At 50.4% G+C, this 17067-nt stretch overlaps 1 protein-coding gene across 4 annotated transcripts; it reads right to left on the reverse strand.

Moving 5' to 3' along the window:
• Positions 1–176: 176 nt before the first annotated feature.
• Positions 177–16767, reverse strand: PHETA2 (PH domain containing endocytic trafficking adaptor 2). Of its 4 annotated transcripts, XM_076006954.1 has the most exons (6): positions 14106–14581; positions 13121–13237; positions 11943–12277; positions 4980–5059; positions 3300–3398; positions 177–3192 (listed from the first exon to the last, which is right to left on the reverse strand). In XM_076006954.1, the coding sequence occupies exon 6, from the start codon at positions 3176–3178 to the stop codon at positions 2399–2401; it is 780 nt and encodes a 259-aa protein (XP_075863069.1). In that variant the 5' UTR covers positions 3179–3192; positions 3300–3398; positions 4980–5059; positions 11943–12277; positions 13121–13237; positions 14106–14581; the 3' UTR covers positions 177–2398. The 4 variants fall into 4 exon arrangements, with proteins under 4 accessions (XP_075863069.1, XP_012597292.1, XP_012597294.1 ...); XM_012741838.3 differs by lacking the exons at positions 11943–12277; positions 13121–13237 and adding an exon at positions 16566–16767 and having other exon boundaries at positions 14106–14321; XM_012741840.3 differs by lacking the exons at positions 11943–12277; positions 13121–13237 and adding an exon at positions 15477–15529 and having other exon boundaries at positions 14106–14321.
• Positions 16768–17067: the final 300 nt, after the last annotated feature.

Genomic DNA, 17067 nt, shown 5'->3' on the forward strand with positions numbered 1-17067 from the left:
GGACGTGGTGACGTCAAGAGACCGACGCCCCAGTTCCCCGCAACTCCCGGGCTCCGGGGGCGGGGCCGTGCGGCTCGGGCGTGCAGAGGGAAGCCTCTGTCATTGTTCGCGCACCCACGGCGGCCGCGCCTGGGGGAGCAGGCTTAGGGGACTCTTGCAATAAACTTAAGGAACCGTTATGAGTAATAAAAAAACCCCTTTACTCAGTGTTACAATCGTATACAAAACACTAACAATAAAAAGATAAAAGCCGTAGTATCTGTGTATAAAATAAAGTGCAGTGGCTACCAGACTGGGAAAAAAGACGGCGGGAACAGGCCCTGGGCAGCATGCCTGAGGCCTAGCTGGGTCTTGGTCGGTGTGCCCAAGGCCCTACTAAGGGGAAGAGAGGCTTGGAAGGGGCAGCTTGTATGTGTTTGGGAAGCAACGAGGCTCTGCAACTTCCCACCAGCCACTGCCACCACATCCCTAAGGCATCAGGCTAGTCTGGCCTCTTGCCCTACCGACCCTGAACAATAGAAAAAGATGTGGCAGGCAGGGCGCGGTGGCTCACGCCTGTAATCCTAGCACTCTGGGAGGCCGAGGCGGGTGGATCGTTCAAGGTCCGGAGTTCAAAACCAGTCTGAGCAAGAGTGAGAACCTGTCTCTACTATAAAAAGAAAAATTAATTGGCCAACTAAATATATATAGAAAAAATTAGCCTGGCATGGTGGGGCATGCCTGTAGTCCCAGCTACTCGGGAGGCTGAGGCAGTAGGATTGCTTGAGCCCAGGAGTTTGAGGTTGCTGTGAGCTAGGCTGATGCCACAGCACTCTAGCCCGGGCAACAGAGTGAGACTCTGTCTCAAAAAAAAAAAAAAAAAAAAAAGAAGAAGAAGAAGAAGAAAGAAAAAGATGTGGCAGTTGACCGTAATCCCAGTGCTCTGGGAGGCCATGATGGCAGGATCACTTGAGCCCAGGAGTTCAAGACCAGCTAGGCAACATAGTGAAACCCTGTCTCTATAAAAAAGAAAAAAACAAGCCAGCCATGGTGGTAAGTGCTATCTCAAAAAAAAAAAAAAAAGAAAGAAAAAAGAAAAGAGAGAGAGAAAGAAAGAAAAACAAAACACTTGGCAGGGATTTTCTTAAGTACACCCTGGATGACAAGCAGGACTGTGAAAAGAGTTCCTAGCTGGTCTCACTAGCAGTTTCAGGAGCAGGAACACTTATGGGAGCCCAGTCAGGAGAAAAGAGTTTATCACAACGTTCTGCGAATCCTGTGTCCAAGCTCCTAGAATGCCCAGGACTGAGAACTAAAGTAACAAACTGGCTTTCCCCAGGAAGCCACACTGCCTTCCCACCTCTTCTTTAACTTCTCACTTGGCAGCTCTAGGAGCTGGCTGTTGAGGACAGAGTACAGCAGGGGTTTCTGCTGACATATAAAAGCCACCAGCCCCTCCTGGGGCTATGCCCAGCACTATCTGTTGACAGGGCAGCCATCGAGACAGGATGGGGGCGCCCCAACACCTTCTGAGCAGAATAAATCCCTTTATTGGCTGCAGGCCCTCTCCCTCCAAAGGATCCTACCTAAACTGCTGGGTGGGAATCCCATGACCAATCTTCTCACCCCTCTCAGGAAGAGCTGGGTCCCAGAAACCCCCATGAAACAATAAATCCACTTTCTCTGACAATGTCAGCCCCTCAAGTCAATACTACAGCTAACTTCCGGTATTCAAATGACACAAGACTCCCCACATTGGAAATGGTGCTATAGAATCTGGTGTGTGGGTCAAAGGTAGCGAGACCTGTGGGCATGTAACAATTCCCACTTCTGCTTCATTAACATCCCCCAAGAGAAGGGCAGTCCAGCACAGTCAGGAGACCAGCGTCTTGCTCTGTGGCTCTGAGTAAACCACCTTTCCTCTCTGTGTCTCAAGAAATAAAAAGGATGGTCTTAATGATTCCTCAGTCCCCTCCAGGTACAAGTTTGGATGTGGAACTTGGAGAATACCTATAAAGCAAGGAGAGAAACAACCCCCAAAAGCAAACTTGGTGGATCGTTCAAGGTCCGGAGTTCAAAACCAGTCTGAGCAAGAGTGAGAACCTGTCTCTACTATAAAAAGAAAAATTAATTGGCCAACTAAATATATATAGAAAAAATTAGCCTGGCATGGTGGGGCATGCCTGTAGTTCCTTCCTTTTCTCTCAAAGGGACGTTGTGAGGATCACGCAAAAAACTGGGCATCAGAGGACACAGAGAAGAGGATAATGTGATTGTACCAGGAGGTATGGCAGGGTCTTAACAGAGCTTTCTACAATTCAAAATGAGTTAACATTTAACTTTTTCAGACTGGGCTGAAAAAACACTGGCCCTGGTGTCCTGACCAGCAGGACAGGGGCAAAACTCAAAGGGCCCAGCATCAGAGCCTAACCTGTTCCTCACATCCTGCCTTGCTCCCCCGGGCCCTCTGCTGCCACCCCCGCCGCAACTCCACAATCTCCTGGCCATACCAGTTGTGGAGGGTGGAGAAGCAGGAGGTCTCAGGGGATACAGGGCTCTGCTTCCTGCCTAGGAGGAGGCTGGCAGGGCCCTGCAACTCCCACTCAGCCAACCCTCGCCCTGCTGACCTGCTGCTGCCTTCTTCAACTAAGCCCATGGGGCTGCAGTCTCTGGGGAGGGAGTGGCCATTCTCCAGGCCCAGAGACCAACAGTCAGGAGCCTGGGGCTTACAGCGGCTGGAAATGGCCTTCCAGGATGAGTGGCGATGCAAAGCTAGGCTCTGGCGGGCGTCCTGCAATTGGCTCTCCAGCTCTCGTACCACCAGGCGCATGTAGCCAAAGCTTGCCCGGGACAGCGCCTTTACCCAGGCCTCCTGGGCCGCCGGTCCATCTGCCGCCAGCAGGTGTGGGCGCACTCCAGGGGCATCAAAGCAGATGGCGAAGGCAAACTCTTCAGGAGCTGGAGCTTCAGCCAGCTCCACTGTGCAGCCCTCCAGCACCACCAGGCTCAGCGGGGCCCGGCCCTCGCGACTCTCGAAGGAGAACAGCAGGTTGCCCTTGAGAACAAACCAGCATCTTCGGCCAGTGCCACTGGGGGTAGGTGGGGTCCCTGGGCCCCCCCAAGTACGCAGGTAGCCTGTGTGGTCCGCTGGGGAGTCGCTCAGCGCATAGTGGGTTACACTCCTCTCGTTCAACTTCATGGCTCCCACAAGAACTGTGGGGTGAGAGAGGTGACATGGGATTAGAGAGGGAGGTGGCCCCTGTGGGAAAGAACATTGGCTTTGGAGGACACCTGGCCCCAGCCCTGTGGCCCCTACTCACTTGCTGTGTCCCTGAGGCTCTTAGTGTCTTCATCTGTGAAAAGGGCTGGTTGTTCCTTCCTTTTCTCTCAAAGGGACGTTGTGAGGATCACGCAAAAAACTGGGCATCAGAGGACACAGAGAAGAGGATAATGTGATTGTACCAGGAGGTATGGCAGGGTCTTAACAGAGCTTTCTACAATTCAAAGAAACAGGCCCCAGCTGGGCTGAAATGGACCCCAAACCCATAAAAAACACTGTGCTTAAATTATCCCCTAACTTGGGGGCTTCTCAGCTCCAATTCTGAGGCCAAATCTCCAGGGTTTCCATGACCCACCTGGGCCTCAACTGGCCTCTCACTTGTGTACAGCACAGTTGAATCTTGTCAACCTAAAGGCAGAAGCTCAGGCACAAAATATAGCTTTCAAGAGTTTACTTGAGTCAAAATGAGGACAGCTGCCCAGGACACACTTCCAAGCTGCCTTGGGGAAGGCTTCGTTTGGCCTTTGTTACAAGCAGCTTCTCTGTTTTGTTTTATTAGACAAAGAGTCTTGCTCTGTTACCTGAGCTAGAGTGCCATGGCATCATCATAGCTCACAGCAATCTCCAACTCCTGGGATCCAAGGATCCAACGGCCTCAGCCTCCTAAGTAGCTGGGACTACAGGTGCATGCCACCACACTTGGCCGATTTTTCTATTTTTTGTAGAAATGAGGTTTCACTCTTGCTTAGGCTGGTCTTAAACTCCTGGCCTCAAGCAGTCCTCCCGCCTCAGCCTCCCAAAGTGCTAGGACTACAGGCGTAAGCCACCACATCCTACAAGCAGGTTTTTAAAGGCAAAAAGGCCAGCCTGAGCAAGAACTGTCTCTACTAGCAAGTCTCTACTAAAAATAGAAAGAAATTAGCGGGACAACTAAAAATATATACAGAAAAAATTAGCCAGGCATGGTGGCCCATGCCTGTAGTCCCAGCTACTCAGGAGGCTGAGGCAGTAGGATCGCTTGAGCCCAGGAGTTTGAGGTTGCTGTGAGCTAGGCTGACGCCACGGCACTCTAGTCCAGGCAACAGAGTGAGACTCTGTTTCAAAAAAAAAAAAAAAGGGCAAAAAAGGACAAGGAATGGGCTATTTGACAGGGTTCTCACTGGTTTGCAGAGATAAGACTGATTAATTATTGGCTATACATTGTTGAACTTGGGATATAAACTATAGGCTGTCCAGTCCATGGCACTTTATGGCTACTTGCCATCAGTTAGCTTAAAGCCCACCTAGCAGATGGATTCAAAAGTTAATTATTTAGCTCAAGAGGAGAGTGAGACTTGACTGCTGTCATATTTCAGAGCCTCTCTGGGCCTAATAATTCAAAGGGGCTCAAATTCCTCAGACAAAAAGTTTTTCTCTTCTTTCGCAATCTGCAGTCTTCGGGGCCTGCCGTATGAGGGCTCAGATGAGCACCTGCTCTGCAAACAAGAGTGTGGCACACACACAGGGTATGGCTGAGAAGAACCAACCACAATCACTGAATGTAGATGCCCCAGGGATCATAAATGGCACCTGATGCAACTGTCCTACTAACTCATAGAAAACTAAGGCCCAGAGCAGTGAAGGGGAACTGCCTAAGGTCACACTGGCCAGTGAGAAGCAGAGCTTGTTCTCCCAATTCCCTCACACCTTCTGGGAGAAGTCTTGGTTGTGACCCACTTACCATCAGGGCTTATGGGGGAAGGCAGGGAACTTCTCTTTGGCCACACAGCTTAGCCCTTAGACGACGTGGTTCCAGGGAGCCTGCAAAAACAATTCTCAAACCCAGTCAACCCATCCTAAAGAATGAGAACTCCTCCTCCTCCTCTGGGGTCCAGTGAAACCACCTCCACAGGAAGCCTTCTTTGATTCCTGATAATCTCCCCACCCATCTACCCAGGCCAGGCACCTATAAGCATCTTAAGGGGTGGGGTGTCCTTGTCTTGGCCATTACACTCCAGACCTCAGATCCCTGTCGCTGAGGCTAGGTCAGAGATAGGTGCCCTCACAGCTTCAAGCGTTTCCCTTCTAGCACTTGTCACAGTTTCTTTGTGGGCTTTAATTGAAGTGACCTAATCCAAGAGGCCTTCCCTGATCACCAATTCTAAAGCAGCTCTGCCCACCAAGGTGGCCTGACCTAAGGTCACCTGCTCAGCAGTCAGTCCTCTCTCTTCTGGTTTTGTTTCCTTCATGCCAGGATGATGTTGTTTGTGTTTACGGCACTGTTTCTAGCCCCAGAATGTCTAGGGTGAGACTTGGCCCCCAGGGTAACCCCCTATATCCCAGCGCTGTGCAGGGCTCAGAGAGGCCCTCAGGAAGTAGTTGTGTCACCTGCCCTCCTGGAGCCTACTGGGGTGGGGTGGGGTGGGGCAGACACTGTAGGCAAACAAAATAAATAAATAATAAATCAATGAAATGACAGACAACGTAAAGGCGGTCATGATTAGGGCTATGGAGAGAAGCAGCCCAAACCAGGGGATGGGAGGAGAGGCCGTCTCAGTGTTATGGTCCGGAACGCAAGAAAAGACCACCTGAAGACTGAATTAAGCCAAATTGTGAGTCTTTATTAGCTGGCCAGCGACTACCCCTGTACTGCTGAGAGGCAGGTACAGAGAGCAGTACTAAGCCATAAAAGCAGGGAGGTTTTATACAATCCTAAGTTAGAGCTACGTGACTTCAGGCATGAGAGTTGGAACAGCGTTATACCACATTTTCCACAGCTGCAGGGTCCGAGACCAGCCAAGGACCACATCCTGTTCTCATAACAATCTTTTTTTTTGTTTTGAGACAGAGTCTCGCTTTGTTGCCCAGGCTAGAGTGAGTGCCGTAGCATCAGCCTAGCTCACAGCAACCTCAAACTCCTGGGCTCAAGCGATCCTCCTGCCTCAGCCTCCCAAGTAGCTGGGACTACAGGCATGCGCCACCATGCCCTGCTAGTTTTTTCTATATATATTAGTTGGCCAATTAATTTCTTTCTATTTATAGTAGAGACGGGGTCTCGCTCTTGCTCAGGCTGGTTTCGAACTCCTGACCTCGAGCAATCCGCCCGCCTCGGCCTCCCAGAGTGCTAGGATTACAGGCGTGAGCCACCGCGCCCAGCCCTCTCATAATAATCTTTTAAGCAAGTGGGTTCACAGAAGCAGAAGGCATTAGTCCTAGCCAAAGTACATTCTTTCACGGGTTAAGCAATCATAGTAAATTTTTAACTACACGATACTCTACACAGATTGAAACAATTAAAACAATCAGTCAAAAGTTAATGATTTTCTGTTGTCACAGGGAATAATTTCACTGTCACAACTGAAGGGCAGGCTGAGTTTTAAACTTTGAGGTCCTTTATATTCCCACTGGTTTTTCTGTGAGAATCAAATCCTTGATTCCTCATCACAGATGTGATGATAGTGAGTGCAGAGAACCATCAACTTCACACTGTGGATTCATTGTTTCACATAGGACAGAAGGCAATTAATTATACATGGGCCAATTAATAGAGCTAGTAGTAGAAGAATTAGTGGCCCTGCTATAGCCGACAAAAGAACTGTCAGCCAAGGGGACCAAGAAAAGAGATTTTCATACCAATTATTGTTTGCTGTGTAATTTTCTTCTCTTTCTCGTTACCTGTTACGTATCTGGGAGAGACTGTTCTTGATTACCCCTGAATGATTAGCACAGAAACAGCATGTTTCTCTCAGAGCTACACACAGGTCTCTCTGCTTAAGGAAAAGGAGGTCTAGGCCCATGCGGTTCTGCAAGGGAATCAACTGAGTGCTGTAAGTGACTGACAGATTTTTCTAATTCTCTGAGATCAAGATCAATTTTTTGGCTTAGAACTTTAAAATTCTGATTGCTTGTTATGAGTGCAGAAGTGCCTATTGCCGCTGATCCTGAGATTCCCAATCCTACAAGTAGAGGCACTAATACAGGTACAGCCCTTTTAACACGAAAGGGGCTGAAACTTGCAAATGTTCTCTCCCACTATCAGAATGAAAGTATGCCTGGGGAACATTTATGCACAAGAATACAGAGATCCTTTTCCTGAAAGACTATAGAAGGTCTCACCCACGGGGTAATGCCAGCTGTGCAGGCAAGCCAGGTACCTTCAGGGGCAACAAGGAGTGATCTAAGTTCAGGGTCTGTGGAATTATCTACCTTTATGACTGAGCTACAGGAGTCCCTGTTGGGAGAGCGGGCTAGAACAAAATCTGGGGGACAAATGCAAGTTCCCCCGCTCTTGTAGATACTCTAGGGTTAATTTGGGCTTTTGGCTCCATCTGCATAAATGTTGCCTCTGGGCTTCCTCAGAGGTTGAATTTTTTTTTTTTTTTTGACACAGAGTCTCACTCTGTTGCCCAGGTTAGAGTGCTGTGGTGTCAGCCTAGCTCACAATAACCTCAAACTCCTGGGCTCAAGCAATCCATCTGCCTCAGCCTCCCGAGTAGCTGGGACTACAGGCATGCACCACCATGCCCGGCTAATTTTTTCTATATATTTTTAGTTGACCAATTAATTTCTATTTTTAGTAGGGGGGGGAGGGGTCTCCCTCTTGCTCAGGCTGGTCTCGAACTCCTGATCTTGAGCAATCTGCCCACCTCAGCCTCCCAGAGTGCTAGGATTACAGGAGTGAGCCGAGGTTGAATTTTTGATATCGGTTTCTTTGAGGCGAACAGAATGGTTGGTTCCAATTCCTACCTAATAAGTGGGCTCCGGATTTAGGCAAAGCCAGCAATCCTTGGTTATGTTAGGACTAGTCTGATTTATAAAGTTATAAACAGAACTTAACAAGTTGAGTAAAGATTGTCTATGGAGAACAGGTGCAAGGTCATGAATGGGAAGGGTTGAGGCAGGCGGTGTAACTAGTGTGCTGACGGGCCATGGTAAGCTTGTGAGCTTAGGCCCAAGGTATGACTTACAGTTAGGTCCTGTGGGGTTAGATTGCCGGGCAGGGGTAAACCTCTGGATGGTAAAATGAATTCCTGGGTCATAACATCCGCCTATAGAGGCATACAGTCTAAAGCCCCAGGTTTTTCTGGAAGCCCAAGTTTGGGCATGCCATTGGTAAATTCTAATAGTTACAGGATTATATGACCCGAGTGCGGTGCAGCTATGCTTACCTCAAGTTAATGAGATATGGGAGTCTTTCTTTACCCAGGATGCAATAGTTTCACAGCCCCACTTGGCACAAGGATAATGACCTTCTGCCTGACAGTGCGGGTCCCGGTGGCTGGGCAAGCATAGTATTGATAAGTCTGTAATGCCCATTCCGTGCTTAGCGTGCGGCACCCATATGGAGATTCTGGACCTATTTCATCTTCCTCAGCCAGTTCCCTGACTCCTGCGTTTTTATAATTTTCGCCAAAGAGCCGACAGAGATCAAAATGAAGGACAGGCTGCAACAGAGAGGAATGTTGAGTGACCATGGTACCATCAATTGACTGCGTAAGCACCCACGTGTAATTTGTGGGTTAATGGGGAGTCCCAACGGCTGAGACAACTAGGACAAACCAGAGGAGTGTCAGAAAAGTCTTATCTTTAGTGGGTCCTCGGTGGGCCGGGCGACCCATTTCTTGGGAAGTTGATCGGGGGCGCTGTCTTGATCTGCAAGTGGTGGATCCAGGGACGCTTTCCGGCAACCTTTACGGCCGTTGGCGTGGTGAGGATCACTGGCAGGGGTCCAGTCCACCTGGCCTCTAAGGTAGCTGGATGGAGTTTCTTTACCCAAAGTCTTCAGGCTGCACCTGGAACGAAGCTGGTTTTACTTCTGTAAAATCCACTTCCCACTCTTCTCCCGGGGCTTGTCCCCGTAATCTCCTATTTTAACTTGCTCTTCAGTGTAGTTTAGAGAATTCGGCAGGAGCCGTTCTGGCAGAACAGGGAGAATCTGGAGAGGCCCCACTGGTTTTTGTGCGGCTTCCTTAGCTGTCAGGTCGGCAAAAGCATTTCCTCTCGCCACCAGGGAGTCAGCAGTTTGGTGTCCCTTGCAGTGGATGATGGCCACCTTCTTTGGTAACCAGATGGCTTCTAATAGAGCCAGTATTTCAGGTTTATTTTTTATCTCCTTGCCCCCTGAGGTTAAGAAGCCCCGCTCTTGGTAGAGCGCCCCACGTACATGTGCCATTGCAAACGCATATCTACTGCCCGTGTAGATGTTGACAGTCTTATTTTTTCCCCACCTCAGGGCTTGGGTTAGGGCTATGAGTTCCGCCTTCTGGGCTGAGGTCCCGTGCCCCAAGCCTTGTGCCCAAATAACACGGTCTGCAGTCACCACAGCCGCCCCTGCATACCTGACTCCTTCAGACAAGTAGCTGCTTCCGTCCGTGTACAGTTCCTCGTCAGGGTCTGACCGCGGATGATCAGTGAGATCTATCCTTAGGTTAGTAAGGGACTCCAGTATCTCATGGCAGTTATGCAGTGGCTCTGACGACTCATCATCTGGAAGCAGGGTGGCAGGTTTGAGGGAGGCTGTCTTTAAGAAGCGAATCCTGGGGGGATCTAGCAATAGCACTTGGTACTGGGTTATTTGCGAGTTGGAAAGCCATCTTTCAGGCGGGCTTTTTAGTAGAGCCTCTACCGAGTGGGGGGAAATTATACACAAGTCCTGCCCCAAAATGAGCTTGGAGGCTTCCTTTGCCAGGATGGCTGTCGCAGCAATGGCCCACAAGCAGTCTGGCCAGCCAGATGCTACAGGGTCCAGCCTCTTAGATAGGTATGCAACTGGTCTGTTGCAGGGTCCTAGCTTTTGAGTTAGGACTCCTTTAGCTATCCCTCGGGTTTCAGTAACATATAACTGGAAAGGCCTGGTCAAATCGAGCAAGGCCAGTGCAGGGGGCACTCACAAGCGCCTGTTTGAGGTTCTCGAAGGCTTTCGCCTCAATTTCAGTCCAGATCAGGGCGTCCTTCTTTCCCCTTGTGGTAGCATATAGGGGTTTTGCTATCTCAGCAAACATGGGGATCCAGAGTCTGCAGTACCCCACTGCCCCCCAAAACTCTCATACCTGTCTCTTAGTCTGGGGCTGTGGGATCTTTAGGATAGCTTCAATTCTACTGGCGGAGAGGGTTCGTTTGCCTTCCTTCAGTTCATACCCCAGGTAGGTTGCTGTCTGGGTACAAAGCTGAGCCTTTTTAGCTGAAACACAGTAGCCCAACTGAGCTAATTCTGTTAGCAAGTCCTCGGTAGCTCTTTTGCACGTGGCTTGATCCTCTGTGGCTAGGAGTAGATCATCCGCATACTGCAAGAGAATCACTTCTGGATGCTCCTGTCTAAACTGAATCAAGTCCTGGCTTAGGGCCTCACTGAACAGAGTGGGTGAGTTCTTGAAACCTTGCAGCAGTCTTGTCCAGGTCAACTGTCCAGAATACCCTCCCTCCAGGTCAGTCCATTCAAAAGCAAAGATGGGTTGACTTACCTCAGACAAGGGGAGCGAGAAGAAGGCGTCCTTCAGGTTCAATACTGTGTAGATCTGACGGTTTGGAGGCAGTTGACTCAGGAGAGTATATGGGTTAGGCACAGATGGATGGTCTCAGTCCTCTTACTGACTTCTCTGAGGTCCTATACCGGTCAATAGTCATCAGTCCCCAGTTTTTGGATGGGGACCAGAGGAGTATTCTAGGCTGACTGGCAAGGAACTAGAATATCCGCTTCCCAGAGTCTTTTAATATGAACAGCAATTCCCCTTTTTGCTTTTAAACTGATAGGGTACTGTCGAACTCGGATGGGGGTGGCTGTACTGTTAACTGTACAACAATAGGAGGTCGGTGGGAAGTCAGTCCTGGTGGATTAGTCTCTGCCCATACGCCGGGGATTTTGCTTTGGAATTCCTTAAATACGGGCTTGAGACCAGTTGTGAGGGTGCCCTGTCCATTAGTAAATATTCCTCCGACAGGGGACATGTAAGGAGAATGGTAGATGGGCCTTGATTGAATGAAAGTTCAGATGTATCCCACTGAAAGGATATAGTTGTCCGCAATTTTTGGAGCAGGTTCCTTCCCAGGAGGGGATACGGGTACTCGGGCATCACCAGGAATGAGTGAGTAATGGTACCTGCCCTGAGCTCAGTTATCCTAGTCTTTGTCCAGGGGTAAGACTTCGTTTTTCCGGTAGCTCCTTGAATTAAAGTTTTTCTTTCAGACACGGGTCCCTCGGCCCCCTGAAGGACCGAATGTGTAGCTCCAGTGTCTACCAGGAATTCTGTAGGTTTGCCCCCTACATTTAAAGTTTTGTTTTTCCAATGGCTGTGCTCTTTGCAGTGAGCACACTGGTCGGGAACTAGGTCAACTCTTCCCTTCCTATTGCCTCGGCTTGTTTTCTTGTTCCCTGAATGGTCCCTTCTTTATATTTCCCTTGTCCCGCCATAGCAGATACCAGGATCTTAGCCATTTTCTTAGACTGTACAGTTCCAGGATCATCCCTATTATTATAAATCTTCTGGGCAATTTCTACCAGTTCAGACAGCAACTTTCCCTCAAATCCTTCCAACTTCTGCAATTTTCTCCTAATATCTGGGGCCGACTGGGTGGCAAAAGCAATATTAATGGCATGTCTATTTTCTGGTGCCTCTGGGTCTATAGGGGTATGCAGGCGATAAGCTTCAAAGAAGCGTTCTAAAAACACTGCTGGGGACCCATCAAGTCCCTGTACTGTTTCGCTTACCTTAGATAGTTTAGTTGGCTTTTTAGCCACAGCCCGTATGCCCCCGAGTAGAGTCTGGCGATACCGATCAAGAGCCTCCTGACCTCGCTCTTCCTTGGGATGCCAGTCTGGACTCGTGGAAGGGAAAACATGTTGTACGCGGCCTGGATCTGTGGTAGGTTGCCCGTCAGGGCCAAGATTGCCTTAACAGCCTCTCTTTGTATACACTCTCTCTCTTCAGAAGTAAAGAGAGTCTGGAGGAGTAGCTGACAATCCTTCCAAGTGGGCTGATGAGTGAAGAAAATAGTCTCGAAGAGAGATATCAATCCCTGTGGTTTCTCAGTAAAGGACGGATTCTGGAATTTCCAATTATACAGATCACGAGTTGAAAAGGGAACATAAACCATAAATGGCTGGCGATCAGGCCCTGGTGGCGAGGGGACCTGCCTTAGAGGAAGAATGGGAGCTTCAGATGAAGAGCCCATGGATGGCCGGTAACATGAGCCCCTTCGGGTATGGGGTGGGCTCATAGGCTCTGGATCCGGTTCCGGGCATACTGGTTCGTGAGCAGAGGCATACAGGGGTGGTTCCGTCAAAAGCAGATCCTCTGCTAAATCGGTTAAAACTGGACCCGATTTTGGCTTCTCTTTGACCCCAGAAAACGGCTTGGATACAAGAAATGTACCAGCCCTGCCAGCCATTTTCTTATAGGACTGTAATCACTTGGGCTTTTCTATTAAAATGTCATTCCAAATTTGTATATAGGGGATCTGATCTGGGTGCCCTGGGTTTCCAAAAACTATGGCCTGGACTTGATTGGCGAGGGTGATTTGGGTGTTACCCTCCGGGAGCCACCCTACACCAAACGTGGGCCACTCCTGTTCACAAAACTTCTGTAAGTCAAAGGTATTAACAGTGAACCTATAGGGCTTTGCCCTCCATTGAAAGTCCTCGAAATTTCTTAAAAAGCATTCTATAGGGGAGTAAGCAACACAAGAAATGGACTGGCTCATGTTGTTGTCAGGAGAACACGAGCACACAAACACAACTGACTAATATTACTGACAGCTTAAAACTGGACCTGGAGGCGCACGCCAAGTTGTTGTTGAATATAGAGTAAATAAGTTCAATACTGGTTGGTTAATAACAAATGGCACTGACAGGAAAAGCAAGCATTAGGGCAGATATTGGGGACCCACTGAGAAGGTCCTGGATGTGGCCGGGTGGGTGTCCTGTCATGTCTCAAGTTGCGGGCTGTGTCCACGCACTGTTCCTGGAATCCCATGCAAATCACCTAAACTGGAATTCCGAGGAACCTGAAAAGGAAAATCTACAGTATATACAATGAAGTTCACATCAGCGGCAATGTTTTCCAAGGCAGGGAGACAGGTCACACGGGACTGAGGACAGAGGTCAATTACAAAAGACAAAAAGGCAATTAGTGTCGGTAGTCAGTCAGTCAGTCCACTAGGAGTCGGCACAGGTGTGGGTTTCTTTGAGACCATTCTCCATTGGTATTTTTTTTTTTTTTTTTTTTTTTGAGACAGAGTCTCGCTTTGTTGCCCAGGCTACAAAGTGAGTGCCATTGTGTCAGCCTAGCTCACAGCAACCTCAAACTCCTGGGTTCAAGCAATCCTACTGCCTCAGCCTCCCGAGGAGCTGGGACTACAGGCATGCACCACCATGCCCGGCTAATTTTTTCTATATATATTAGTTGCCCAATTAATTTCTTTCTATTTATAGTAGAGACAGGATCTCGCTCTTGCCCAGGCTGGTTTCGAACTCCTGACCTCGAGTAATCAGCCTGCCTCGGCCTCCCAGAGTGCTAGGATTACAGGTGTGAGCCACCTCGCCCAGCTTCCACTGGTCTTTATCTGACAGCAGGGCCAGCGGGAGTGGCCCTGATCAGGCTTCCATTTCTGATTGCTTTTCTCCTGATACCGGTTTGCTCTCCACTTCCTTCCTTAAACCCTACTGGCCGCAGGGGACCCCTTCAGAGTCAGGTCAAAACAACATGCAAAATTCAGACAGAACACAGACAAGACAACACTTCATAAATAAGAAAGGAAGCTAGAAAACCAGAAAACGTCTCACCCCTAGGGACCTGACCCCGGGAGTTTAGCTGCGTCCAGCCTCCCAAGGGTAAAAAGAGGGCCCACAGACAAAAACAGACCAGAAACTCACCGGTTAGCAGAACCAGAAGACTCATCCAGGGGAATTTGGTTGCTTTTAAGGTGTCAGTGGCTGGCCCGTTGTCTAGCCGTCGCCTGGGGCTGAGGAACATCTCTCAGGGGCACCCCCCTAGGCGAGGCGCTACACTCCACACGCTCTCCCTGACACTCGTGGTCACCAGGCGCTCCGTGTCAGGCACATCTCGCTGGGGCCTCCAAATGTTATGGTCTGGAACGTGAGAAAAGACCACCTGAAGACCGAATTAAGCCAAATTGAGAGTATTAGCTGGCCAGCGACTCCCCCTTGTACTGCTGAGAGGCAGGTACAGAGAGCAGTATTAAGCCATAACATCAGGGAGGTTTTATACCATCCTAAGTTAGATCTACGTGACTTCAGGCATCAGAGTTGGAACAGCATTACATCACACTTTCCACAGCTGCAGGGTCCGAGACCAGCCAAGGACCACATCCTGTTCTCATAGCAATCCTTTTTTGGATTCCAAAAAGTTTAAATTTTATTAGAAGAACATGAAAAATACATCTGTATCATGAATCCTGTCTTACTCATCAAAATATTTGGTATTTTTTTGCAAACCTGACCTCTTGTTGGAGAAGATAATCATGCTGCTGCATTTTATTACTTTTCTAAGTACTTGATTGATTAAGAAATTATGTACGTCTACTTTTGTAGATTAGCAGACGCAAAATTGAGAGCTTTTGAGTTATATAGCGGTTGTAAACCAATGGATCAAGGGGACTCGGACACCAGGAGCCAATTACCAAATTTTATTATATCCTGCGCGCAGGGGGCGTCACCCATCCATGCAAAGAGGGAGAGGCGGCCCCGAGTAAAATATACTCAGGGTTTTATACCCTAGAAACAGGCAGCTGTGTAAGCAAGCGGGAATATAGAAGCGGAACTTGGTGGTTAGTTTTTCTGAGAAATACACCTGTTGGTACTGGGGAGTACCTGTTGGTACTCTTTCCAGAGCACATCCTTTCCCTCCTCCCCCCTCCCTCAGGCCCCCACCCAGCTTTCTCTAGAAAATTTTTCACTACTGGCTAGGTTGCAACGTAGCTAGTGGCCATAAACATAGGTACAAAACCCTGTGTACTGTACACACAGGCCTTCAGTCAAAACTTATTTATTGTAGAAAAGTTTAGATATCTTAGTTTCTTGTTCACATCATTTTAAGAAGCAACAAATTAGCCATTGCACAAACTGTAAACAATAAATATCTACTACTTTTTCTTCAAAGCATTGAGATCTAATAGTTGCTAATCTCTAAGAAGAACTATACAAAATCATGATACTAAGACTTTCGATTCCGTCCTGCCTCAGGGCCCAAGGATTGTGAGTGGCCTAATAAGAAGAGAGACAAACCATCCGGGTTGTGTCCGGACTCGCTCTCTATGGTTGTCCGCTCTCCGCGCTCTATGCCTCTCTAGCCGCTCGCGCTCTATGCTCCGCGGTCGCGCGCCGCCAGCCAGCCAGCCGCCAGGGGTGCGCAGAGGGAGGCGGGGCGGAAAGGCTAGAGGTGTCTCCTCCACCCCCGGAGCCGCGGGAGACCCGAGCAAGCTCTGTGACCGCACGTCGGCCGCCAGTGGGACCGGAAACAGACCCGGCGCCCAGGGGTAGCCCTCCTTTCGCCTCCGAATCCCAGGTGAGGAGACGAAGAGCGGAATGCTGGGGACCGCCGGCTCGCGGCGGGGACGGAACGCCTTTCGGGAGCCCCTCGCTGCTCCCCCTGCGCTGTCCTCCTCCAGCAGCGCCGCCTCTGCCTTCTCGGTGAGGGTTAGTCAGGTTCCCTCCCCGCCGCCCCCTCTGGGGTCTCCTGTTTTCCTCTTTTCTGCAGCCCCCGTGGGTCCTGATAACAATCTTTTAAGCAAGCGGGTTCACAGAAGCAGAAGGCATTAGTCCTAGCCAAAGCACGTCCTTTCACGGGTTAAGCGATCATAGTAGATTTTTAGCTATACGATACTCTACACAGATTGAAACGATCAAAACAACCAGTCAGAGGTTAACGTTTTCCATTGCCACAGGGCACAGTTTTGTGTCACAACTGAAGGGCAGGCTGAGCTTTAAACTTTGGGGTCCTTTACACCAGAGGGTGGCCCGGGAAGGGGAGGCGACCACAGACGTCCGCCCGACGAGCAGCCTCACTCCACTCCGGCGCGGGGCCGGCGCTGCCTCCTCCCCCGTAGGCGTGCCGGGCCCTCCCGCCCGTGCACCGCGTCTTCCCGGATTCTTTTGTTGGAAGAGAGGCGGGCTGGGGGCGTAGGACCGCGCGGCTAGCAGAGAGCCCCAACCCGGCTGTCGCCTGAAACAGGGGTCACCTCAGCTAGGATCCCGCCGGCGCGCGCGGCAGAGCCAGGGTGCGGGCTGCTGCCTGGGTTTCCCCATCCGCGGCGGGCTCTTCCCGCCACGTCCCCGCGGTCACGCCTTCCCCGGAGCCCGCCCGGCCCCGCTCACCTCCCGCCGATGGCAGCCCAGGAGTGCAGCCCGCTGGGTGGGCTGCGGCCGCGCCCCAGCTATCCCGGTTGTAGACCCTGCGCCTCGGCCAGGGCAGCCAGGGCAGCCGACGTGGCCGCCGGAGCCCAGAGACCCCGCCCAGGAGCTTGGGTTACCGCCCCCGCCCTTTCCCGCCCAGTACTCACTAGGCCTCGGAATCCGCGAAGCCGCCTCTGGATCCACAAGGGAGAGAAACTGAGGCCCAAGAGGTCAGTGGCCTGCCTGAACCACAGAGCTGGTCGGTGCGGGTCAACCTCGAACCCAGAGACCCACCTCAGGCTATTCGCTGGCCTCGAACCCAGCCCACCGCCAGGAGAACTCAGAGTCCCTTCCCTTTGCCCTCTGGTACCCCCTCCCCACCCGTCCCACTTCTCCCCCAGAGCCAAGCCAGGCACAGCCTCGCTCTGGGCGCCTCTCAAGGGTGGGCTCCTACACAGTCCGCGAGGCCCTGAGGAGCTTTCCT

Source organism: Microcebus murinus, chromosome 10 (genome assembly GCF_040939455.1).
Source record: "Microcebus murinus isolate Inina chromosome 10, M.murinus_Inina_mat1.0, whole genome shotgun sequence".
Taxonomy (NCBI): Eukaryota; Metazoa; Chordata; class Mammalia; order Primates; family Cheirogaleidae; genus Microcebus; species Microcebus murinus.

Excerpts from the sequence above, each read along its gene's own strand:
- PHETA2 (XM_012741838.3), bottom strand. The coding sequence starts at position 3,178 with ATGAAGTTGAACGAGAGGAGTGTAACCCACTATGCGCTGAGCGACTCC.